We start from the raw sequence: 19,841 nt of genomic DNA, 5'->3' as shown, positions 1-19,841 counted from the left end.
GCCCCCCCCAGGCCGACATGGCCCTGTGGCTCCGGGGGATCGAAGCCGCCGCCGGCGCCGCGCCGGGCCCGGGGGGGCTCCGGGAGGGTTCGGGGGTCCCCGGGGGTCCCCCCAAGGGGATGTCGAGGGCTCTGAGCCTCCCCCCGGTGCCCCCCCCGGCCGAGGGAGCCCCCCGGGCCCGCGAGCCCAAGGAGAGGGAGAAACGCTTCAGCTTCTTCAAGAAGAACAAGTAGAGTTTGGGTGGGGGTCCCGCAGGCACGGAGGGACGCGGGGGGGTCCCGAGGGGGGCTCAGTGTCCCCCCGTCCCCCTCCCCCAGTCCTGGTGATGTCACCGTGCAGCCCCCACCCCAATAAAGTGATTGGAGACAGAGATTGGGGGTCTGAGTGTGCTGGGGGGGGCTGGGATGGACTGGGAGGGACTGGGGGCCTGGGGGGATCAAGAGGGGTTTGGGGAGGGGTCTCAGGCCTGGGGGGTTTTGGGGTTCGGGGCGTGGCTCTGCTCTATGGGGGGTGCAGAGTTTTGGGGGCTCTGCCCTGCAGGAAGAGGGGTGTCAGAATTAGGTGGATTTTGGGTTATCAAGGGTTTAAGGTGGGTTTTTGGGGTGCCGGAGGTTTTAGGTGATTTTTTTGGGGTGTTTGTGGGTACAGTGTAGGAGGGGGACAGCAGAGCTTTGGGGTGTTTATTTTGGGGGGGATTTCTGGTGTTTGAGGCTCCACCCTGAAGGAGCAGAAGCAAAATTTGGGGGAGATTTGGGGTGTTTGGGGCTGTGCCCTGTGAGAGGGCCTCAGCCCCGGGGGGCCAGCATGAGGTTCAGGGTTTTTTAGGAGATTTGGGGTGTTTGGGGCTATGCCCTAAAAGAGCAGGGGCAGAGTTTTGGGGTGTTTATTTGAGGAGATTTATTTGGGGTCTTTGGGACTCCAGCCCCAGGGACACACACAGACATCTGGGGGCTTTTTTTGAAGAGTGTTTGGGGGACCAGCCCTGAGCACAGAGGTTTGGGGTATTTGAGGAGGATTGGGGGTATTTGGGGGCACAGCCCCAGGGACACACAGAGGTTTGGGGTGTTTCAGGAGATTTGGGGGCACAACCCTGGGCACACACACAGAGATTCAGGGTGTTTATTTGGTGTTTTGGGGGGCACAGCCCCAGAGGATTGAGGCGTTTCAGGAGGATTTAGGGTGTTTGTGGGCACAGCCCTGGGCATACACACAGAGGCTCGGGCTGTTTTTTGGGAGACTTTTGGTGGGCACAGCCCTGGGCCCACAAAGAGAGGTTCAGGGTGATTTAGGGGATTTTTGGGCATAGCCTCGGGCACACGCACAGAGGCTTGTGCTGTTTCTTGGGGGGTTTTTGGGGAGCACAGCCCTGGGCACATACACAGATGCTCAGGCTGTTTTTTGGGGGCACAGTTCTGGGTACAAATAGAGAGGTTCAGGGTGATTCAGGGAATTCAAACTTACAGAGGCTCAGGCTGTTCCTTGGGGCGCTTTGGGGCTGTGTGTGAGCTGTTCTTCGGGCTGTTCCTCGGGGTGTTTTGGAGCTCTGTGTGGGCTGTTCCTGGGGCTGTTCCTCGGGGTGTTTTGGAGCTCTGTGTGGGCTGTTCCTGGGGCTGTTCCTCGGGGGGTTTCGGGGCTGGTTGGGGCTCATGGCGGCGCTGTCCGGCGCAGGCGGGTCGCGATGGTGAAGCTGTTCATCGGGAACCTGCCGCGGGAGGCGACGGAGCAGGAGATCCGCTCCCTGTTCGAGCAGTACGGCAAGGTGCTGGAGTGCGACATCATCAAGAACTACGGCTTCGTGCACATCGAGGACAAGACGGCGGCCGAGGACGCCATCCGCAACCTGCACCACCACAAGCTGCACGGCGTCTGCATCAACGTGGAGGCCAGCAAGAACAAGAGCAAGGCCTCCACCAAGCTGCACGTCGGCAACATCAGCCCAGCCTGCACCAACCTCGAGCTGCGCGCCAAGTTCGAGGAGTACGGCCCCGTCATAGAATGTGACATCGTCAAGGACTACGCCTTCGTGCACATGGAGCGGGCCGAGGACGCCGTGGAGGCCATCCGGGGGCTGGACAACACCGAGTTCCAAGGTGAGGCACGGGGCTGGGCGGTGGGAGGGCTCCAGGGTTCTCGGCGGACGATCCCGCTGGCCCCGGCTCCGGGGTCGATCCCGGATGTTACCACGGCCGGCCCCACGGGGCCGTGAAGCGCCCTCGGGGCTCTGGGGTTGGTGTCGGTTGGTGCCCGCTCCGCTGCAGCTCCCGGGGCCGCCCGCGCGGCGCGGCCGGAGCGAGGGCTCGGGCTCGGGGGCTCTGGGCCGGGGAGGACGGGACTGACCCATCTCTGATTAACCAGCACGGCCGCCCCGCAGGAGGACCCCGACGGCGACGTCCTGTGCCGGGCCGGAGCAGCGGGTGACGCCAGGCTGCCGCCCGCCCTTGTAGCCTTGCCCAGCCTGGTAAGAGGGTGACGGAGGCGCCCGACCCCGCGCCCGGCGTCGCTCGGGCGCTCGACGGGGCCGAGCGGCCGGACTCGAGCCGCGGCGCTGGCGGCGGTGATGGCGAGCGCGTCTCCCGGCCGGGTGCTCAGGGCGGCGTCCGGCGCTTCACCCACGTGGCGGCGGGGCCAGACCGGGCGTTCCCGGTGCTGCTGGGGCTCCACACGTCCTGCCGCCCCCATTCCGGGCCTTCCCCAAAAAACAGCGACCCACCCGGGCCGGCGCAGCTGCATCCAGAGCTGTCCCAGCCGCGTCCGCGCTTGGCTTTGCCTCGTGCCGCGCTCGGGCCAGGCCCCGTTCGCTCCGGGGTGCTTCCTTGTGTCGCATCCCTCTTGCCGCCGCTCCGGCGTTTTCCGGCGCGAAGCTTTGCCGTCACACGGGGCCGGCAGTGCTGGGTCCGACCCCGGGCTGCCGGGGGTTTGCCGGGCTGGCCGGTGTGGCCGTGCTCGGCTGTGGCAGCACATCCCAGTCAGCTGCTGTCCAGCGTCCATCTGGTGGCTCACGCTCGGTCCTGCGGTGTCTCCTCCCGCGCCAGTGGCTGCGGAGGGCTGGGGGGGTGGCAGCCGGTCCCGTCCTGTCCCGCCGGTGCCCCGGCACGGCCGCACTGACCCTGCCTCTCGCGTCTCTCCCCAAGGCAAGCGGATGCGCGTGCAGCTGTCCACCAGCCGGCTGCGGACGGCGCCCGGGATGGGAGACAAGAGCGGCTGCTACCGCTGCGGGAAGGAGGGGCACTGGTCTAAGGAGTGCCCGGTCGATCGCCCGGGGCAAGTGGCGGACTTTGCCGAGGCCTATAACGAGCAGTACGGAGCCGTGCGCACTCCCTACACCGCGGGCTATGGGGAGACCGTGTATTACGATGAGGCCTACGGCGGGATGGCCGACTACTACAAGCGCTACCGCGTCCGCTCCTACGCCACGGCCTCGGCGTACGACGCCTACGCGGAGCAGACCATGGCCCAGTACTCCCAGTACGCCCAGTACTCCCAAGTCCAGTCCTCGGCCATGGCCGCCACCACGGCCATGGCCGGCCGCATCCCCACCACCTTAGACGCGTACGACCGAGCGCTGCTGCCCACCCCGGGCGCGGCGGCCGCCGTCGCTGCCGCCGCCGCCACCGCCGCGGCCGCCGCCGCGTCCTCCACGTATTACACCCGGGACAGGAGCCCCCTGCGCCGCACGGCCGCCGCGGCCAGCACCGTCGGAGAGGCGTACACGTACGAGCGTGGGCAGCTGTCGCCCGTCTCCTCGGTGGCCCGGGCGTCCCTCTACGACATGCAGCGCTTCGGGCGGGACCCGTACGCGGACCGGGCGCGATACTCCGCCTTTTGAGCCGGAGGTGAGCGCGTTGGTGGCTCTCGGCACCGCGGGGGGGCCCCGCTGCCGGTGGTCCCCGTTGTGCCAGTTGAGGTTGAGGCGGGTGACGGGTCACAGTGACACGGACAGGCCCCACGGGCGTTAAAGCCCAGTCGTGGCGAGGAGGTGCCGTGGTGAGCGAAGCGGTGCTGGCGTCACTCTCGTGGCTGTAACTCACGTTCCTGCTGGGCCGGGCACTGTCCTGACAGTCCCTGCGGGGTGGGGGGTTCCCGCAGAGCCCCCGGCCTGGGGGCAGCTCCTGCTCGCTCAGGCTGTGCCCAGGTCCTGGCGGGCCCAGGGTCCGCGGGGGCCAGAGCCCCACCGATGCTCCACGTCAGGACTCTCTTGCTGCCAGGAAGCCGCAGCTCCCCAGGGCACCGGGGCTCGGCACGGTTCCAGATCGGCCCCGGGGGCACCTGCGCCAACTCCTCTTTTCTCTTACAGGTAAGATTTGTGCGGCTGGACGTCGGGGTCCCGTCGCACGCCAACTCGGCGCCGCGCGTCTCGGGCCGCGCCGGGTGCCACCGCCGCCGCGTGCCGCTCCCGGGCCCGTTCCTTACGGACGCGCGGCTCGTCCTCAGCCCGGGCAGGATTAGCTCAGCCCCTCCCCCAGCTTCCCCCGCCCCCCTGGGCAGGATTTTGCTTTTCCAGGTAGTTTTGGGTCCCCACCCCAGGCTCAGGTGTGAGCGCGCAGCCGCAGCCGTCCCCCAGCGCCAGCTTTGCTTTGCTTCGCCGCCCCCTCGCTCCCCCGGAGCTCTTCCCGAGTCGTCGTTTTGCCTTTTTTTTTTCCTTTATTTTTTAAGAGGGTGGATAATCCAGTGGTAGGTTTTAGCCCAACGCTGTAGCTGACCGGAGGCCGCCGCGCCGCGCCGGCGGGGGTGGAACCCCCCGAGTGATTTAGAGTCCCCCGACCCCACTTTCCGGTAAAATAAAACTCAAAATTTTTAACAAACGGCGCTGGCTCCGCCCCCGGTTCTTTCTCTGCACTCACATCCCTTCAGAACACGGCACGGAACATTCTGGAATCCCGGGTGCTGCCTGTGCCCTGCCTGGCTCTGCCCATGCAGACCAGAGCCCCCAGGGAGGGGCTGCTGTAAATGTGGACACTCCCAAAACAGTCCTGGGGCCCCCCAAAGGGGCACCCAGGGGAGACAGAGGGGCTTTAACCCCCAGTTCCTCCTCCCATGGGCAGCAGGAGCTGCCACTTGACCTGCCCAGGGCTAATTAGTCTGCACTGTCTTGTTTGTCCCCAAAGTGGCTCGTTTGTCCCCAGATTGCTCCTGCCTCTTGGTGTTCATTACAGTCATTAAGCCCAGGTTTTTAGCCCAACGCTGTAGCTGACCGGAGGCCGCCGCGCCGCGCCGGCGGGGGTGGAACCCCCCGAGTGATTTAGAGTCCCCCGACCCCACTTTCCGGTAAAATAAAACTCAAAATTTTTAACAAACGGCGCTGGCTCCGCCCCCGGTTCTTTCTCTGCACTCACATCCCCTCAGAACATGACACGGAACATTCTGGAGTCCCCGGTGCTGCCTGTGCCCTGTCTGGCTCTGCCCACGCAGACCAGAGCCCCCAGGGAGGGGCTGCTGTAAACGTCCACACCCCCAAAACAGTCCTGGGGCCCCCCAAAGGGGCACCCAGGGGTGACAGAGGGGCTTTAACCCCCAGTTCCTCCTCCCATGGGCAGCAGGAGCTGCCACTTAACCTGCCCAGGGCTAATTAGTCCCCAAACTGGTTCATTTTGTCCCCAAAGTGGCTCGTTTGTCCCCAGATTGCTCCTGCCTCTTGGTGTTCATTACGGTCATTAAGCCCAAGACATGCCTTTGGTGATGCTGCCAGTTCTGCCTCGCCAGCGCCGATTGGTTCCATGGTCACCCGAGGGTGCTGCCATCGCCACACCTGGGGACTTGGGGCCAGGCCCAGGTGTGTGTGACCACCCTGGAAAGCAGGGGACAAGTGTCAGATCCTCCTGCCTGGCTCTTCTGCACGGTGGTTAATGTGCCTTGGCCGTCCCTCCTGTGGCACAGCCAGATTGGGCTGTGACTGGTCCCTGGGGAGAAGGGGGGACAGGAAAGACCTGCAGGAATGGTCATGGTGGTGACAGTGGTACCTGGCGTGGCACGCACCACCCCTCAAAACCAGCTTTCCTCACCCAAAACAAGCCCCAGCACAGGTCAGTGCCGGTGATCCCGTCCGATGGTGTCGTGGCAGGACTGAGTCTGGCACTTCCTGCTGCCAGCTCTGAACACTGCTCATCCTCCAAATCCACTCCTCTTTGGTGGGAAAGCGGGTCCAGCACCGGGAGTGGCATTAGCCTGGGATGGGTGGTGATGGTGGCACTGGGAGGTGTCCCTAGGGGTGGAAGTGGACCCCCAGGACTGGGAAAGAACCAGGCGGGAGGCATCGGGAACCGGAGCAGACCCCAGCATTTATTTACAGTCATAAAAAACTGCCGGCACCGTGCCGGGCCTGACGCTGGAAACGGGGAATTCACCCAAAAAATGAGACAATTCGTGGTATAAAAGAGTCCGAGCCACGTGGCTGCAACCATTGGCGGGTCATGAACCGGCACCGAGCACCAGCGGGGGATGAACCGTGCGGCCACTGCCAACCGTAACCGCGGAACCTTCTAAAAAACTCAAACAGCAAAACCAGAAAGAATCGGCTGAAAAAGAACCGTCCGTGCCCCAGCGGGGCGGCGAGCGGGGCCGTGGCCAGCTCAGAGGCGGCGCTGGTAGCCCGAGTGGATGCGGGCAGGGGGCAGGTAGTCGCTGTAGCCGCCCGAGTAGCGGGCGTACTCGGTGTGCGCGTCCGGCAGGCGGCGGTAGTCCAGCGGGGACTTGGTGGGCGAGCGGCGGTACGCCAGCGGCGAGTCCGCTAAGCGCCGGTAATCGGCCAGCTCGGACAGACGGCGCTCGGAGCCGTACCTGGGCGAGAGAAGAGAGGGGGATCAGCCAGGGGGGACGGCACCTGGATCCGCCACCGCTGGCGGCACCGTGTCCCACCTGGGGACGCACCACAGTGGGCAAAGCTGGCGCAGAACGGGATCGGACACGGGATGCCATGGAGGCCCCGCTGTGTGCCACTGCCTCCCCTCACCCACACTAAGTCCCATCCCCTCCCCGGGATCTGCGCGGCACGAGCGGAGCCATGGCGCCCACCACGCCGGGCAATAGCGAGCCGCACCGGTGCCACATGGCACCGGTCAAGCCGCGACTGGTGTGCCGGAGCCCGGCAAGCCGGCGAGCAGCGGGAGGCAGGGGCGGGGGTCGGTGCCCCGCCCGGCACCGTACCTTTTAGCCAGAGAGGACGATTTTTTGTACGGGTCGTCGTAGGCGGCGCTGCGAGGCGGGGAGAGGCGGGTGCGCTCGTAGGGCGGTGCGGCGGCGGCCTGCGCCAGGCCCAGGTAGGAGCCCGCCGGCTGCCCCAGCTGGCTCGGCCCGTCGTAGGCGCTGCCGGGCTGGGCTCGGTACGCAGCCGCCAGCGCGGTGGAGGATGGCTGCTGCGCCGGGTAGGAGGCCGCCATGGCGCCGGAGGCCTGCGCCCGGTACGCGGCCGTCAGCGGGGCAGAGGCCTGCGCCTTGTAGGAGGCAGCAGCGACGGCGGCCTGGCTGCCGTAGGATGCAGCCAGCGAGGAGCCCGTCTGCGCGCCATAGCCAGCGGGGAGCGCGGCGGCCGCGGGCTGGCTGCCGTAGGACGCGGGCAGGCCTGTGGCGGGCTGGGCTCCGTACGAGGCTGAGTGGCCCACAGTGGGCTGGGCGCCGTATGAGGTGGACAGCGCGGGTTGGGCACCGTAGGAGGCAGAGTGGCCGGCCACAGGCTGGTAGGCAGCTGCGGCGTGACCTGCCACGGCCTGGGCACTGTAAGAGCTGGCGTGCACCGCCACAGCCTGGGCACTGTAGCCAGCAGACAGCACTGCGCCGGGCTGGGCACTGTAGGAGCCGGCGTGGCCATCCATGGTCTGGGCGCCGTAGGAGCCTGCGGCCAGCTGGGTGCCGTAGGATGCCACGTGCACAGCCACGGCCTGGGTGCTGTAGGAGCCAGCAGAGCCGGCAGCGGGCTGGGCGCCGTAGGCAGCGATGGCGGGCTGGGCGCTGTAGCCGGCTGAGTAGCCCGCGGCAGGCTGGGCACTGTAGGAAGAGGCCAGGGCAGCGGACTGGACGCCGTAGGAGCTGAGGGAGTTGGCGGCCGCGGGCTGTGCGCCGTACGAGGCAGCAGCGGCGGGCTGGGCGCTGTAGGAGCCGAGGGAGTTGGCAGCAGCGGGCTGAGTGCCCGCAGCGCCCAGGGAGCCGACCGAGGGCTGGGAGCGGTAGGCGCTGCCCAGCGAGGCCGAGGGCTGCGCGCGGTATGCGGCGGCCTGGCCCGTGGTGGGCTGCGGGCGGTACGCCACGCCCAGGGAGGCCGAGGGCTGGGCTCGGTACGTGGCTCCCAGCGAGGCCGAGGGCTGGGCGCGGTAGGCGGCCGGCTGCGCTGTCATGGGGAGTGTCACCGCCGCGTAGCCAGCGCGGGTGGGCGAGCGCCGCAGCGGGCTGCGGTCCCTGCCAAAGTAGGTGGGGGAGGCGGGTCGGGGCTGCGCATCGAAGGCGTCGTACTTGGCGCCGAAGCGCTGCTGGTAATCGTACAGGGAGGGGGTGGCGGCATAGCCAGCGCCTGTGGCCGAGGGGAAGGTGGCATCAGCCACCCGGCGCTGCTGGTCGAAGCCCTCGATCTTGGGCTGGAACTTCTCGCGGTACTCGAGGCCGATGCGCTTGGTCTTGTCGACGCCGAGGGCGGGCGGCGGCGCCTGGCCCGTGCCCTTCTTCTGCACGTTGGTGGAGAGCTCCACGTTCACCCGGCGCCCCTTGACCTCCTTCCCATTTAGGTTTTCGATGGCAACTTTAGCATCGGCTTCGTTCTCCATGTGCACAAAGGCATAGTCTGACAAAGCAGCAGAGAGAGCAGTGAGGGGAGAAAACACAACTCGTTACAGGAGCCGGCACTAACGAGCCGTGTGGCGGCAGCGGGACGGGCGCAGGACGGGCGCTGCTGGCCCTGGGACGGCGCTGCCGGCCCCGCTCGCCGGAGAAGACACAACCAGCACCATCGGCTCTGCCCCACGCTCATTTGGTCACAGCCCACCCGGCGTCCCCCAGCTCACAGCCTCCCCCAGCCCGCCTGGCTCCCTCTGTGCCCCCCAGGCTCTGCCTCCTGTGCCCCCTCCCAGCCCCTCCCTGGCACATGGGGACGAAGGGCCCGGGCTGGGCTGGCAGTGCCAGCACCGTGGGCTCAGTGGGATGTCCTGGCAGTGAGCGGAGCAAAGCTGAGAGAACCGGCGCCAGCACAGAGAGCAGGACAGAGAAAGTGGGGAGAAGAGACAGAAAAAGACAAGGACAGAGAAGGGAACAGGGACTTAAGACACAGAAGAGGAAGAAGAGGGAAGGAGGGAGGGAAGGAAGGGCCTGAGCACCCCCCATCAGTGCCCGGCCATGGCGAGGAGCCAGTGCCACAGGGCACAGCTGTGGCTTGGCAGCACAGAGGCGTCTGAGCACAGCGAGGAGCAGGGAAGCAGGACCTGGCGGCAGCTCTGGTGGCTGCCTGTGGCACTTGGCCCAGCAGGTTTGGGGGCTGGATGCCCCCATGGTGGTCGGGGGGTCACCCCCCGTGGCATGACGGGTCCGGGGCTGGCACAGGGCAGGAGGGCATCCACCCTGTGGTATTTCCCTGCAGTCACAGAGCAAGACCACCAGAACCAGTGACAATCCACCCAAGGGTGTGTGGTGTGCTGGGAGCATCACTGGCCAAGCAAACCCATCCCATCTCTGAGCATCAGTGCCATGTCACCCTCTCCTTTGTCCCCCCGGTGCCATCCCACTCTCCTGGCTCCTGTCCCACATCCACGTCCCACTCTGGAAGCCCAAAGAGATGTCCCCTCCATGTCACCCCCAGCCCTGCTGCCACCCCCTGGGGGTAGCCATGGCACCCCCAAACCTGAGGGGACACGGGGCAGGTTCTGCCAGGCTGTGCCGGTGGCTGCGACCTGGGATGAGAGAGCAGAGGAACAATGTCCCCCTCCTGTGGGCAGTGGCACATGGGCACTGCGGGGACATCATTGCGGCTCCAGGGTCAGGTGAGAAGGGATGAGATGACAGCAGGGTCAGGAGAGGGAAGTGGAGTGACACTTGTCAGTCCATCAGTGTGACATGGGTGACACTTGAGCTGGGGGAGGTGGGTGACCCCACCAGGCTGTGCTGGGGATCCCCAATGTGAAATCATTGAACCCCTCAGGGGTTTCACGCAGTGTTCTGTGCATGTCCCTGCTCCATGTCTATGGAGGCCAGGCCGTGGCCTGGGGGTGATTTGGTTGCAGAGGTGGCAGCAGTGGGCAGGGGGTCACCGCCCCAGGACTGGGGGTGCTGTTGGCACAGAACAAAGCTGCCAGGAAGGAGGTTATGGGGGTGTTCAGGAGTGTGGGGAGCCCACCTGGGCCACTTGAGGGAGGTGAGGGAAGATGAGGAGGTTGGCTAGAGAAGAGATAATGTGGAATTTGAGGGGGTTGGGGAGCCCACACGAGCTCATATGGCCCCACCGGGGGTTCGGGGAGGCGATTGCAGAGCACGAGGCCGGCTGGAGGAGGGTTATCGGGGGAGTTACGGGGTCAGGGGCACCCACAGGGACTGGCACAGCCCCACCTGAGCCCGGGGGAGGCGATCGAAGACACGTGGTTGCCAGAGGGGGGATTAAGGGGGCTGGACCGCCCACACAGGCCCGCACCGCCCCGGCCGGGGCGGGCGGAGGCGATGGAGGAGGACGTGGCTGGCAGAAGGGGGGTTACGGGAGCTCACTCGGGCTCGCACGGCCCCGCTCGGGGCAGGGGGGAGGCGGCAGGAATCCCTCCGCTCCACCAGCCCGGGCCGCGCCGGGGTCCGGGCGGGGGCGACGCCGCAGTCGGACGGAACTCGGGTGCCACGGATCACCCGGCGGCGCGGGCCGAGCTGGGCGGCGGGGGCCGCGCGGCCCCGGCGGCGGGTCCGGTACCTTTCACCACGTCGCACTCCACCACGGGGCCGTACTGCTGGAAGAGCGAGCGCAGCTCCCCGCTCGTGCACGCGGCCGACACATTCCCCACGAAGATCTTGCAGGTGTTGGTGGGGCGCGGCCGGGATGGCTCCACCACGATGCGGCGGCCGTGCAGTTGGTGCCCGTTGAGCTGCGAGATGGCGCGCGCGGCCGCCGCCTCGTCCCGCAGGTGCACGAAAGCGAACTGTTTCATGAGGGCGACGCCCAGCACCGGCCCCGCGGCGCCTGCGAACAGCTCGCTCAACTCCTCCGCCGTCGCCTCCTCGGGGACGTTGCCCACGAAGAGTTTGATGCCAGGACGCATCGCGGCGGGGATCGCTGGGGGGAGCGCGGCGGGGACAGAACCGGCAGCGGCGGCTGCGGCTTCAAAATGGCGGCGGTTCCTGAGGGCGGCGGGGGCGGCGCCGTGCGCAGCGCGCCTGCGTGCCGTGCGCACCGCCCTCCCTCAGCGCGCCTGCGTGCCGTGCGCACCGCGCGCGCGAGACCCGCCCCCCGTTTTCCCGCCGTGTTAGCCCCGCCTATCTCCCCTTTAAGCCACGCCCCAGTTAGCTCTAGCCACGCCCCCCTTAAAGGAGCCGCAGCAGCTGCCGAGCGAGGGGGCTCCAACTCTTTATTCGGTCCCGGGGGGCTCCTAGAGGTGGGGGCTGGGGGTCTCCATGGCGGGGGTCCCCGGGAGAGCCCCGCGGCTGCGGTCGCGCTCCTCCCAGAGGGTGACGCCGTCGCAGGAACAGACGCGTTTGGGGTTCTGGAAGAGCCCGGCCGCGCGAGCCACCACGCCACAGGCCAGCCTGGGGACACGGGAGGGTCAGGGGGGGTGACCCCGCAAAGACCCCCCCCCAAAAAACACCCCCCCCAGTGCTCACCCCGGGCCCGAGTTGCCGGTGACACGGGACAGCGGGTGGGACCCCCGGCCCAGATCGTCCTCGCCCTCGGCCACCACCACGGAGCGGCCGATGATGTCCCAGACCTGGGGAGGGGGATTTGGGGGGTCACAACCCCATAGAGACCCCCCCCCAGATATAGGGACAGACCCTCCCTGGTGATGGGGCAGAGCCTGGACCCCCCAGGACCCCCCCAGACCCCAATTCCCACCTTCAGCCTCGAGTCCTCGATTCGGAACTGCGCCCGGCCCTCGGCGTCCGCCCAGATGTTCCCCAGGTCCCCGGCGTGCTGGGGGGGCAGGGGGCGTCAGGAGCCCCCCAAAACTCACAGAGCACCCCCCAACCCCACAGAGACCACCCAAAGGCTCCAGAGACCCCCCCCAAATCCCCTCATTGCACCACAGAAACCTCCAAAAATCCCACAGAGGCCCCTCCGGACCCCTCATTGTCTCCCCAAACCCCTCCAAGACCTTCCCAAATCCTCCAGAGACCCCCCCCAAAATTGCCTCACTGCCTCACAAACCCCTCCAAGACCCCCCAAAATTGCCCAGAATCCTCCCAAAGACCCCCCCAAATTTCCCTTTTAGACCCCGCCCCCGCCCCTCTCACCTGTTACAGGGGTCCGAGAGGTCCCCAAATTCGTGGATGTGGAGCCCGTGGGGGCCGGGGGGGAGCCCGGACACGGCGCCGTCCACGAGGCAGCGGCCGGGGGAGAGCTGCAGGAAGCGGAGCAGCCCCCGGACCCCCCCGGGACCCCCCAGCGCCGCCACCGCCGCCCCCCCGGGGGGAGCTGGGGGGGGAAACGTCAGGGTAGGGCACCCCCAAAACCCACCCGGCATGAAAATAACGTCAGGGAGATGAAAATGGTCCCCAAAAGTGACACTAAACCCCAGCCGGGGAGAGCAAAACTCCGCCAGGGGCATCCAGACCCTCCCAGGCCCTCAGGGGAGCCCCCCAATCCCTCGAGCACAACCCCCCACCCCCAAATCCCTGACTGTGCCGGGCCACAGCAGCACCCAAACCCCACTGGGACATCCCCAAAACCCCCTCAGGACACCCCTAAACCATTCCAGGACCCCCTCAAAAAACCCCACGGACCTTCGGAGGAGCCCCCCATGCCCTTGAGCACGGCCCTGCACCCCGAACTCTCCAGCAGCTCGCGCACGCGCTCGGCCGCCGCCGTGGTCTCCACCAGCACCGACTGCTCCTGGGGCCGCAGCTCCAGCAGCTTCACCTCTGGGGGGGCACACAGGGGCTCGGGGGGGTCCCCCAAAACTTTGGGGGGCTTCCCCGGGGTCTGGGGAATGGTCGGGGGTCTCACCCGGGGCCGCCTCCAGCGCTGCCCGCACGGCGTCGGCGCAGCCCTGGCAGCTCATCTGCACGTCAAACTCCAGCTGGGGGGGGGGAAAAGGGGGGGTCGCGGCCCGAAATTGGGGGGCAAGGGGGGAAAATGAGAGGGGAAGTGTCAGGACGTCAAAAATGGGGGGGGGGGAAAGGGAGGTGGAGCCCCAAAAGTGGAGGGAAAGGAGCTGCGGACACGCGGGGCTGCCAGGGAGAGCGCTGAGGGTGGGATTGTGCACCCCCAAAAGCTGCTCCTGAGGCTCTGAACCCCCAAAGCCGCCCTGCCAGGGGGTCCTGCACCCCTTCATGGGATGCTGCACCCCTAAAAGTGCTTCTCATGGGGTCCCGAACCCCCAAACCCCCCCCCCGGGATGGGTCCTGTACCTCCAAAACTGCCACGGGTGAGGCTGTGAACCCCCAAATTCCCCCGGTGAAGGGGTCCTGCACCCCCAAAATGCCTCTCACGCGGCTCTGAACCCCCAGCCCCCCCCCTCGCGAGGGGTCCTGCACCCCAAAAGCGCCGTGGGAGGGAACGTGCACCCCCAGATCTCCCCAAACCAGAGCGTTTCACCCCCAAAACCGCCCGTCCTCCGTTCCCCCAGCCCTCGAGCCCCTCCGTCACCCCCCCACTCCCCGAGCCCCTCCGCCCCCCCGGTCCCGACCCCCCGGCCCGTCCCGGGGGTCCCGACCCGGCAGCTGCTCCCGCCGGCCTCCGGTGACGCCATGGCCGCGGACTCTGGCCCCGGAACTGCTCTGGCGTCACTGCGGCGGAACGGACCCGTTCTGGCGCCGGACCGGAAACAGCCGCACAAGGGGGAAGGGTTTGGAGGTTGCGCCACTTCCGGCGTTCTGTCGTCATGGTAACGGTGCGAGGTCCGGAAGGGCCCGACGGGGAATTTGGGGTGTTTTGATGGGTTTGGGGGGGGTTTTGGGGGTGCGGAAGGGTTTTGGTGGCTTAGGGGGGTTCTGGGAACGCGACAATGGGAAAGGCAGAGTCCTATGGGATGAAGGGGGAGTTTGGGGGGTCCCCGGGGGGGAAATTTGGGGTTTTCTGTGGGGGGATGGGGGACTGCAGGGTCGGGGGCTCATCCCGCCCATGGGGACACAGCAGGGACCCCCAAAATCCCCTTGAAGGGGTCCTAAAAATGACCAGAACTTCACCCCCGACTCCCCCCAAAACGCTGTGGGGCAATAGTTGAAAAAAAATCGTTTATTTGCCCCGAAATGAGCACGGACACGGCTGAGGGAGGAAATCTGGGGATCACGGGGGTGGAAACAGGACACCCCCAAAATGATGGACCCGCCTACCAGGGGTTAGAGCCCCTCCAGAGGCTCAGAGCCCCCCAAAACCAGACATCAGCCCCCACAAGGACCCAGAGCCCCCCAAACCAAGGGTCAGGACCCCCCAAATCAAGGGTCAGGACCCCCCAAATCAGAGGTCAGGGCCCCACGGAGCACTCAGAGCCCCCAAAATCAGGGGTCAGCACCTCCTCAAGGACCCAGAGCCCCCCAAATTAGAGTTCAGCACCCCCCAAACCAGGGGTTAGGAGCACCCCCAATCAGGGGGTCATGATCCCCCAAGGACTCGGGGCCCCCCCAGTCAGGGGTCAGGACCCCCTCAAGGACCGAGATCCCCCCCAAATCAGGGTTCAGGACCCCCCCAAAGTGCTCAGATCCCCCCAAATCAAGGGTCAGAACCCCACAGAGGGCTCAGAACCCCCCAATATCAAGGGTCAGGACCCCCCAAAGTGCTCAGAGCCCCCCAAATCAGGGCTCAGAGCCCCCCAAATCAGGGATCAGGACCCCCTCAATGACCTAGAGTCCCCCAGATCAGGGCTCAGAACCCCCAAATCAGGGCTCAGCCCCCCCAAATCAGGGCTCAGAACCCCCAAATCAGGGGTCAGGCCCCCCAAATCAGGGCTCAGAACCCCCAAATCAGGGGTCAGGCCCCCCAAATCAGGGCTCAGAACCCCCAGATCAGGGCTCAGGACCCCCAGATCAGGGCTCAGGACCCCCAAATCAGGGCTCAGGGCTGCGGGGGGGGCTCGGGGTGGCCGGGGGCGGGCGGGAGCCCCTCGGGGGGCTCCAGGGGGACGCGGCGGCGCAGGGCGATGTTGTGCAGGATGCAGCAGGCCAGGAAGATCTGGCAGACCTTGGGGGGGCTGTACTGGAGCCCCCCGCCCGCCAGGCAGCGGAAGCGGCGGCGCAGCAGCCCCAGCGTGCGGCGCAGCGGGGCCAGCGAGCGCCAGTGCAGCGCGTTGTAGCGCAGCTCGGCCGCGCCGCGCGGGCCCCGGATCGGCGTCAGCAGCCACGGCTTCAGCGGGTACGAGCCGTCACCTGCGGGGGGACAGGGGGGGACAGGGCTGAGTGACACCTGGGCGTCAGCAGCCACGGCTTCAGCGGGTGAGTGACACCCGGAGCAGCGGGGACATGAGTGAGTGACACCTGACACACCTGAGTGACATCTGACACACCTGAGTGACACCCACAGAACCAGGGACACGGCTGAGTGACACCTGACACGGCTGAGTGACACCCGGAGCAGCGGGGACATGAGTGAGTGACACCTGACACACCTGAGTGACATCTGACACACCTGAGTGACACCCACAGAACCAGGGACACGGCTGAGTGACACCTGACACGGCTGAGTGACACCCGGAGCAGCGGGGACATGAGTGAGTGACACCTGACACACCTGAGTGACATCTGACACACCTGAGTGACACCCACAGAACCAGGGACACGGCTGAGTGACACCTGACACGGCTGAGTGACACCCGGAGCAGCGGGGACATGAGTGAGTGACACCTGACACACCTGAGTGACATCTGACACACCTGAGTGACACCCACAGAACCAGGGACACGGCTGAGTGACACCTGACACGGCTGAGTGACACCCGGAGCAGCGGGGACATGAGTGAGTGACACCTGACACACCTGAGTGACATCTGACACACCTGAGTGACACCCACAGAACCAGGGACACGGCTGAGTGACACCTGACACGGCTGAGTGACACCCGGAGCAGCGGGGACATGAGTGAGTGACACCTGACACACCTGAGTGACATCTGACACACCTGAGTGACACCCACAGAACCAGGGACACGGCTGAGTGACACCTGACACGGCTGAGTGACACCCGGAGCAGCGGGGACATGAGTGAGTGACACCTGACACACCTGAGTGACATCTGACACACCTGAGTGACACCCACAGAACCAGGGACACGGCTGAGTGACACCTGACACGGCTGAGTGACACCCGGAGCAGCGGGGACATGAGTGAGTGACACCTGACACACCTGAGTGACATCTGACACACCTGAGTGACACCCACAGAACCAGGGACACGGCTGAGTGACACCTGACACGGCTGAGTGACACCCGGAGCAGCGGGGACATGAGTGAGTGACACCTGACACACCTGAGTGACATCTGACACACCTGAGTGACACCCACAGAACCAGGGACACGGCTGAGTGACACCTGACACGGCTGAGTGACACCCGGAGCAGCGGCCCCTTCCTTCCACGAACCAACATCTCTGGGATTCCCCCACCCCGAAAACCCCCAAAAACCCCCCAAACCCCCCTCACCCAGCAGCCAGACCCCCTCGGGCCTGCTGCCCTCCATGAGGCGCGCCAGGGCCGAGTTCTCCAGCACGGTGGCGTTGGCGCACGAGCCGGGGAACTTGGCCACCACGTTGGTGATGTGGCCGCGGCGGTCGCACACCACCTGCATGTTGATGGAGTGGAAGTTGGCGGCGTTCCGGAACATGGGCTCGTCGTCGGCCGGCGCCCTCAGCGCCACGTGCATGGCGCCCACCAAGCCCAGCACGCCGGGCAGCGCCGGGGGGTCCCCGGGGGGCGCGGGCGGAGGAGGGAAGGCGATGTAGCGCGCCGCCCGCCGCTGTAAGGCCGCCAGGAACTGCGCCAGGCAGTTGGACATGGCCGACTGGCTGATGCCCGTGCTGAGGCGCGACGCCGTCTGGAAGGATCCCGAGGCCAGGAAGGCCAAGGCCGACGTGACCTTGACGGCCACGGGCAGCGCGTGGCTGCGCCCGGTGAGGCTCTGCAGGTCGGCGCCGAGCTCCCGGCACAGCGCCGCGATGGCGGCCCGGTCCAGGCGGCAGCGCCGCAGCGCCTGCTCGTCGCTCAGCTCCAGGAAGGAGCAGCGCACCCGGTAAACGCGCTGCGCCGGGTACGGGCGGCGGCGGCGGCGGCCGCGGCGGGGGCTCGGGGATGGGGATGGGGCGAGGGGAACGGGGAGGGAGAGCCGGGACGGCGGGGTCGGTGCGGGGTGTCGGGCCTGAGCCCGGGGATGATCGCGGTGCCGTTCGTGGGGTTCGTCCCGGTCCCGGTGCTGATCCCGGTCCCTGTCACACTCCCGATCCCGATCCCAGTCCTGTTCCTCGTCGCTGTCCCGGCTCTGTTCCCGGTGCCGGTGCCGGAGCCGCCGCAGCAGCAGCACCGCGTGGGACATGGCGGGGGCGGGGCTACGGTGAAATGGGCGTGGCTAATCCGGAGGGGCGGGGTCAGAGCCGGCCGGTCCCGGTGGCCGCGACACCCCGGGCGGTCGCTGTTTGTGACCGGGTCGATGCCGCTAGGGGCGGCCAGCCCCGGTGCCGGTGCCGGTGCCGATCGATCCCGATGGCAGCGCTTGGGCCCGGTCTGTCCCAGTCGGTCGCGGTGCCGGTGGAGGCAGTCGGTCGCTGTCCCTGTTCCTGTACCGGTCGATGTCGGTGCTGGTAGAGGCGGTCTGTCCGTGTCCCGGCTCGGTCCCTGTTCCTGTCGGTCCCGGTCCCCCGGCTCGGTCCCGGTCCCCGGTTCGGTCCGCGTTCCCGGTTCCCACTGCTCGGTCCCGGTTCCCCGGCTCGGTCCCTCTTCCTGTCGGTCCCGGTTCCTGTCGGTCCCGGTTCCCCGGCTCGGTCCCGGTTCTCCCGGCTCGGTCCCGGTTCCCCGGCTCGGATCCTCCCGGCTCCGCGGCGCCGCCAGGCCACGCCCCTCCCCCGCGCTCTGATTGGTCAACACTACCGTCACGTGTCCTGAAAGCCCCGCCTCCCCCTCACTTCCGGCGCACCGCCGCTCCCCATTGGCCGTCTCGAGGGCAGGAGCGCCTTGTGCCAGAGGCTATCCGGGCTGCTGCTGGGCGGAGCTTCGTAGAGCCTCAACCAATCGCGTCGCACCGTTCCGTAGCTCTCGACCAATCAGCGCACTCGGTGGGCGTGGTCCCGCGTGAGGCGGGCATCGCCATTTTGTTGCCGTCATCGAGTACCGGGCGAGGGGCGGGCGCGGTGAGACTTGGGGGCCCGGGACGGGCACGGAGGGACCGGGAGGGGCTGGGGAGGAGCGGGGAGAGAGCCGGGGCCCTGCTGTCTGTGGGGAAGCATTGCACGGTTTCCCGCAGCCTCGGGAAGGCGCCTACGAGGGGGCTGAGACCCGGATGGGAGCGGGATGAGGTCTGGGGGAGACGCGGGTCCCCCTCCATGGGCGGGGGGCTCACGGAGCACAACCGGGGCTGAGACTCCACTCGGGACTTGCCGGTCCCTGGAGGTCTCCCGGCTCATTGTGAGCCTGGGGGGTCTCTCCTGAGGGGGTCTCTGCTTCAGGGTTCCCTGAAGGGCCCCCTGCCCCTGGGGGTGAGGGGGGCCCCATCGGGAATCAGCCGGAGGAGGATCTAGGAAAGGTGGGGGAACCTTCCCCCTCCCGGGAGCGGCTCCGACCCCTCAGCGGAACCGGATTGTGCGGGGAGGGTCTCACCGAGCCCCCCCCTTCCCTGCCGCCCCTCAGGCCTGGGCCCCCTTTTTGTACGGAGCTGCCCCAGAGCGCCCCCTGCCCGGGCGGGGACACCCCCGGCCTCACCCGCCCCTTTTCCAGCAAAATAAACTTTGTCACCGATTTCTGTCACCGAGTTTCCGTGTCTGGGCCGTGCCTGGAGCGGGGGGCGGAGTCTGCGGTGGGCGGGGCCGATTCTGTCCAATCAGAGCGCAGCGCCAGCGGCTTTTTTAAAATCCCGCGCGAAATATGCAAATTAGCTCCGACACAGAGGGGGCGGAGCGAATGCAAATCGCGTGCGCGAGCGGCCAATCAGCTTGCCGGAAAAGAAGGGAGGAGTCTATGCCGAGAGAAAGGCGGAGTTATGCAAATTTACCCGTAAGGGGGACCCGACCCCATTTCAGTCACGGACCGTGGGACTTATTTTGCCGCCCGGAACTTATTTCACAAATTCGCGTCGCTGTTTCTGCCCGGACTTGAGTTGTTCTGATGACGTCACTTCCGGCGCGCCGCCGTCTCCGGGGCTACCATGGCGCTCAACGGCGGTGAGGCACCGGCGGGACCCCCCGGGCGCGGATCCCCCCCAGGACCCCTCCCTCACCACCGGGAGTCACCCCAGAACCCCCACCCGCCACCGGGACCGCCCCGAGCCTTGAGGATCATCCCCGGAACCCCACCCCGCCACCACCGGGACCTTCCCGGGACCCCCCCCGCCATCCCGGGGCCTCCCCGTGACCCCCCGGTTCCCCTTCCCGCTTCTCCGAGTCCCCCCCAGCTCATCCCAGGCCCCTTAACCCTCCCTCCCCAGATCGGACCGATCTCATCCCGGGGCCTCCCCGTGACCCCCCGGTTCCCCTTCCCGCTTCTCCGAGTCCCCCCCAGCTCATCCCAGGCCCCTTAACCCTCCCTCCCCGCGTGACCGGGTCGATGCCGCTA

The 19,841-nt window shown here is 67.1% G+C and overlaps 5 protein-coding genes across 9 annotated transcripts in view; 2 read left to right on the top strand and 3 right to left on the bottom strand.

Moving 5' to 3' along the window:
• Nucleotides 1-719: 719 nt before the first annotated feature.
• On the top strand, nucleotides 720-5,294 carry LOC121362594 (RNA-binding protein 4B-like). 4 transcript variants are annotated; one of them, XR_005956540.1, is made up of 4 exons: nucleotides 1,042-2,090; nucleotides 3,132-3,833; nucleotides 4,295-4,675; nucleotides 5,167-5,294. XR_005956540.1 is itself a non-coding variant. In XM_041484219.1 (3 exons), exons 1-2 carry the CDS (start codon nucleotides 1,679-1,681, stop codon nucleotides 3,824-3,826), a joined length of 1,107 nt encoding a protein of 368 aa, XP_041340153.1. In that variant the 5' UTR covers nucleotides 1,042-1,678; the 3' UTR covers nucleotides 3,827-3,833; nucleotides 4,295-4,802. The 4 variants fall into 4 exon arrangements, 3 of the variants coding, with proteins under 3 accessions (XP_041340154.1, XP_041340155.1, XP_041340153.1); XM_041484219.1 differs by lacking the exon at nucleotides 5,167-5,294 and having other exon boundaries at nucleotides 4,295-4,802; XM_041484220.1 differs by lacking the exons at nucleotides 3,132-3,833; nucleotides 4,295-4,675; nucleotides 5,167-5,294 and adding an exon at nucleotides 2,356-2,458 and having other exon boundaries at nucleotides 720-2,090.
• Nucleotides 5,295-6,256: 962 nt separating this feature from the next.
• Nucleotides 6,257-11,359, bottom strand: RBM14 (RNA binding motif protein 14). Of its 2 annotated transcripts, XM_041484217.1 has the most exons (3): nucleotides 10,862-11,359; nucleotides 7,141-8,764; nucleotides 6,257-6,774 (listed from the first exon to the last, which is right to left on the bottom strand). In XM_041484217.1, the coding sequence occupies exons 1-3, from the start codon at nucleotides 11,205-11,207 to the stop codon at nucleotides 6,567-6,569; spliced, it is 2,178 nt and encodes a 725-aa protein (XP_041340151.1). In that variant the 5' UTR covers nucleotides 11,208-11,359; the 3' UTR covers nucleotides 6,257-6,566. The 2 variants fall into 2 exon arrangements, with proteins under 2 accessions (XP_041340151.1, XP_041340152.1); XM_041484218.1 differs by lacking the exon at nucleotides 7,141-8,764 and having other exon boundaries at nucleotides 10,862-11,324.
• Nucleotides 11,360-11,496: 137 nt separating this feature from the next.
• Nucleotides 11,497-13,925, bottom strand: CCS (copper chaperone for superoxide dismutase). Its single transcript, XM_041484222.1, is given in 7 exon segments — nucleotides 11,497-11,691; nucleotides 11,767-11,870; nucleotides 11,996-12,108; nucleotides 12,374-12,574; nucleotides 12,883-13,020; nucleotides 13,106-13,178; nucleotides 13,815-13,925. Coding segments are annotated over 7 exon segments (822 nt in total). The 5' UTR covers nucleotides 13,851-13,925; the 3' UTR covers nucleotides 11,497-11,534.
• A 1,226-nt stretch (nucleotides 13,926-15,151) lies between these two features.
• LOC121362591 (putative nuclease HARBI1) lies at nucleotides 15,152-17,613 on the bottom strand. The gene is made up of 2 exons (XM_041484215.1): nucleotides 16,728-17,613; nucleotides 15,152-15,462 (listed from the first exon to the last, which is right to left on the bottom strand). Exons 1-2 carry the CDS (start codon nucleotides 17,611-17,613, stop codon nucleotides 15,152-15,154), a joined length of 1,197 nt encoding a protein of 398 aa, XP_041340149.1.
• Nucleotides 17,614-19,434: 1,821 nt separating this feature from the next.
• The window catches only part of ZNRD2 (zinc ribbon domain containing 2), a 3,857-nt gene continuing 3,450 nt past the window's right edge, over nucleotides 19,435-19,841 (top strand). Inside the window, exon 1 of the mRNA XM_041484216.1 lies at nucleotides 19,435-19,455. Coding sequence (XP_041340150.1) covers nucleotides 19,435-19,455 — 21 coding nt within the window. The remainder of the gene's footprint in view (nucleotides 19,456-19,841) is intronic.

This window comes from Pyrgilauda ruficollis, unplaced genomic scaffold (assembly GCF_017590135.1).
Source record: "Pyrgilauda ruficollis isolate IOZ18807 unplaced genomic scaffold, ASM1759013v1 scaffold648, whole genome shotgun sequence".
Taxonomy (NCBI): Eukaryota; Metazoa; Chordata; class Aves; order Passeriformes; family Passeridae; genus Pyrgilauda; species Pyrgilauda ruficollis.
Note: the sequence above shows the minus strand (reverse complement) of the source record. Positions and strands in the feature narration are given on the sequence as shown.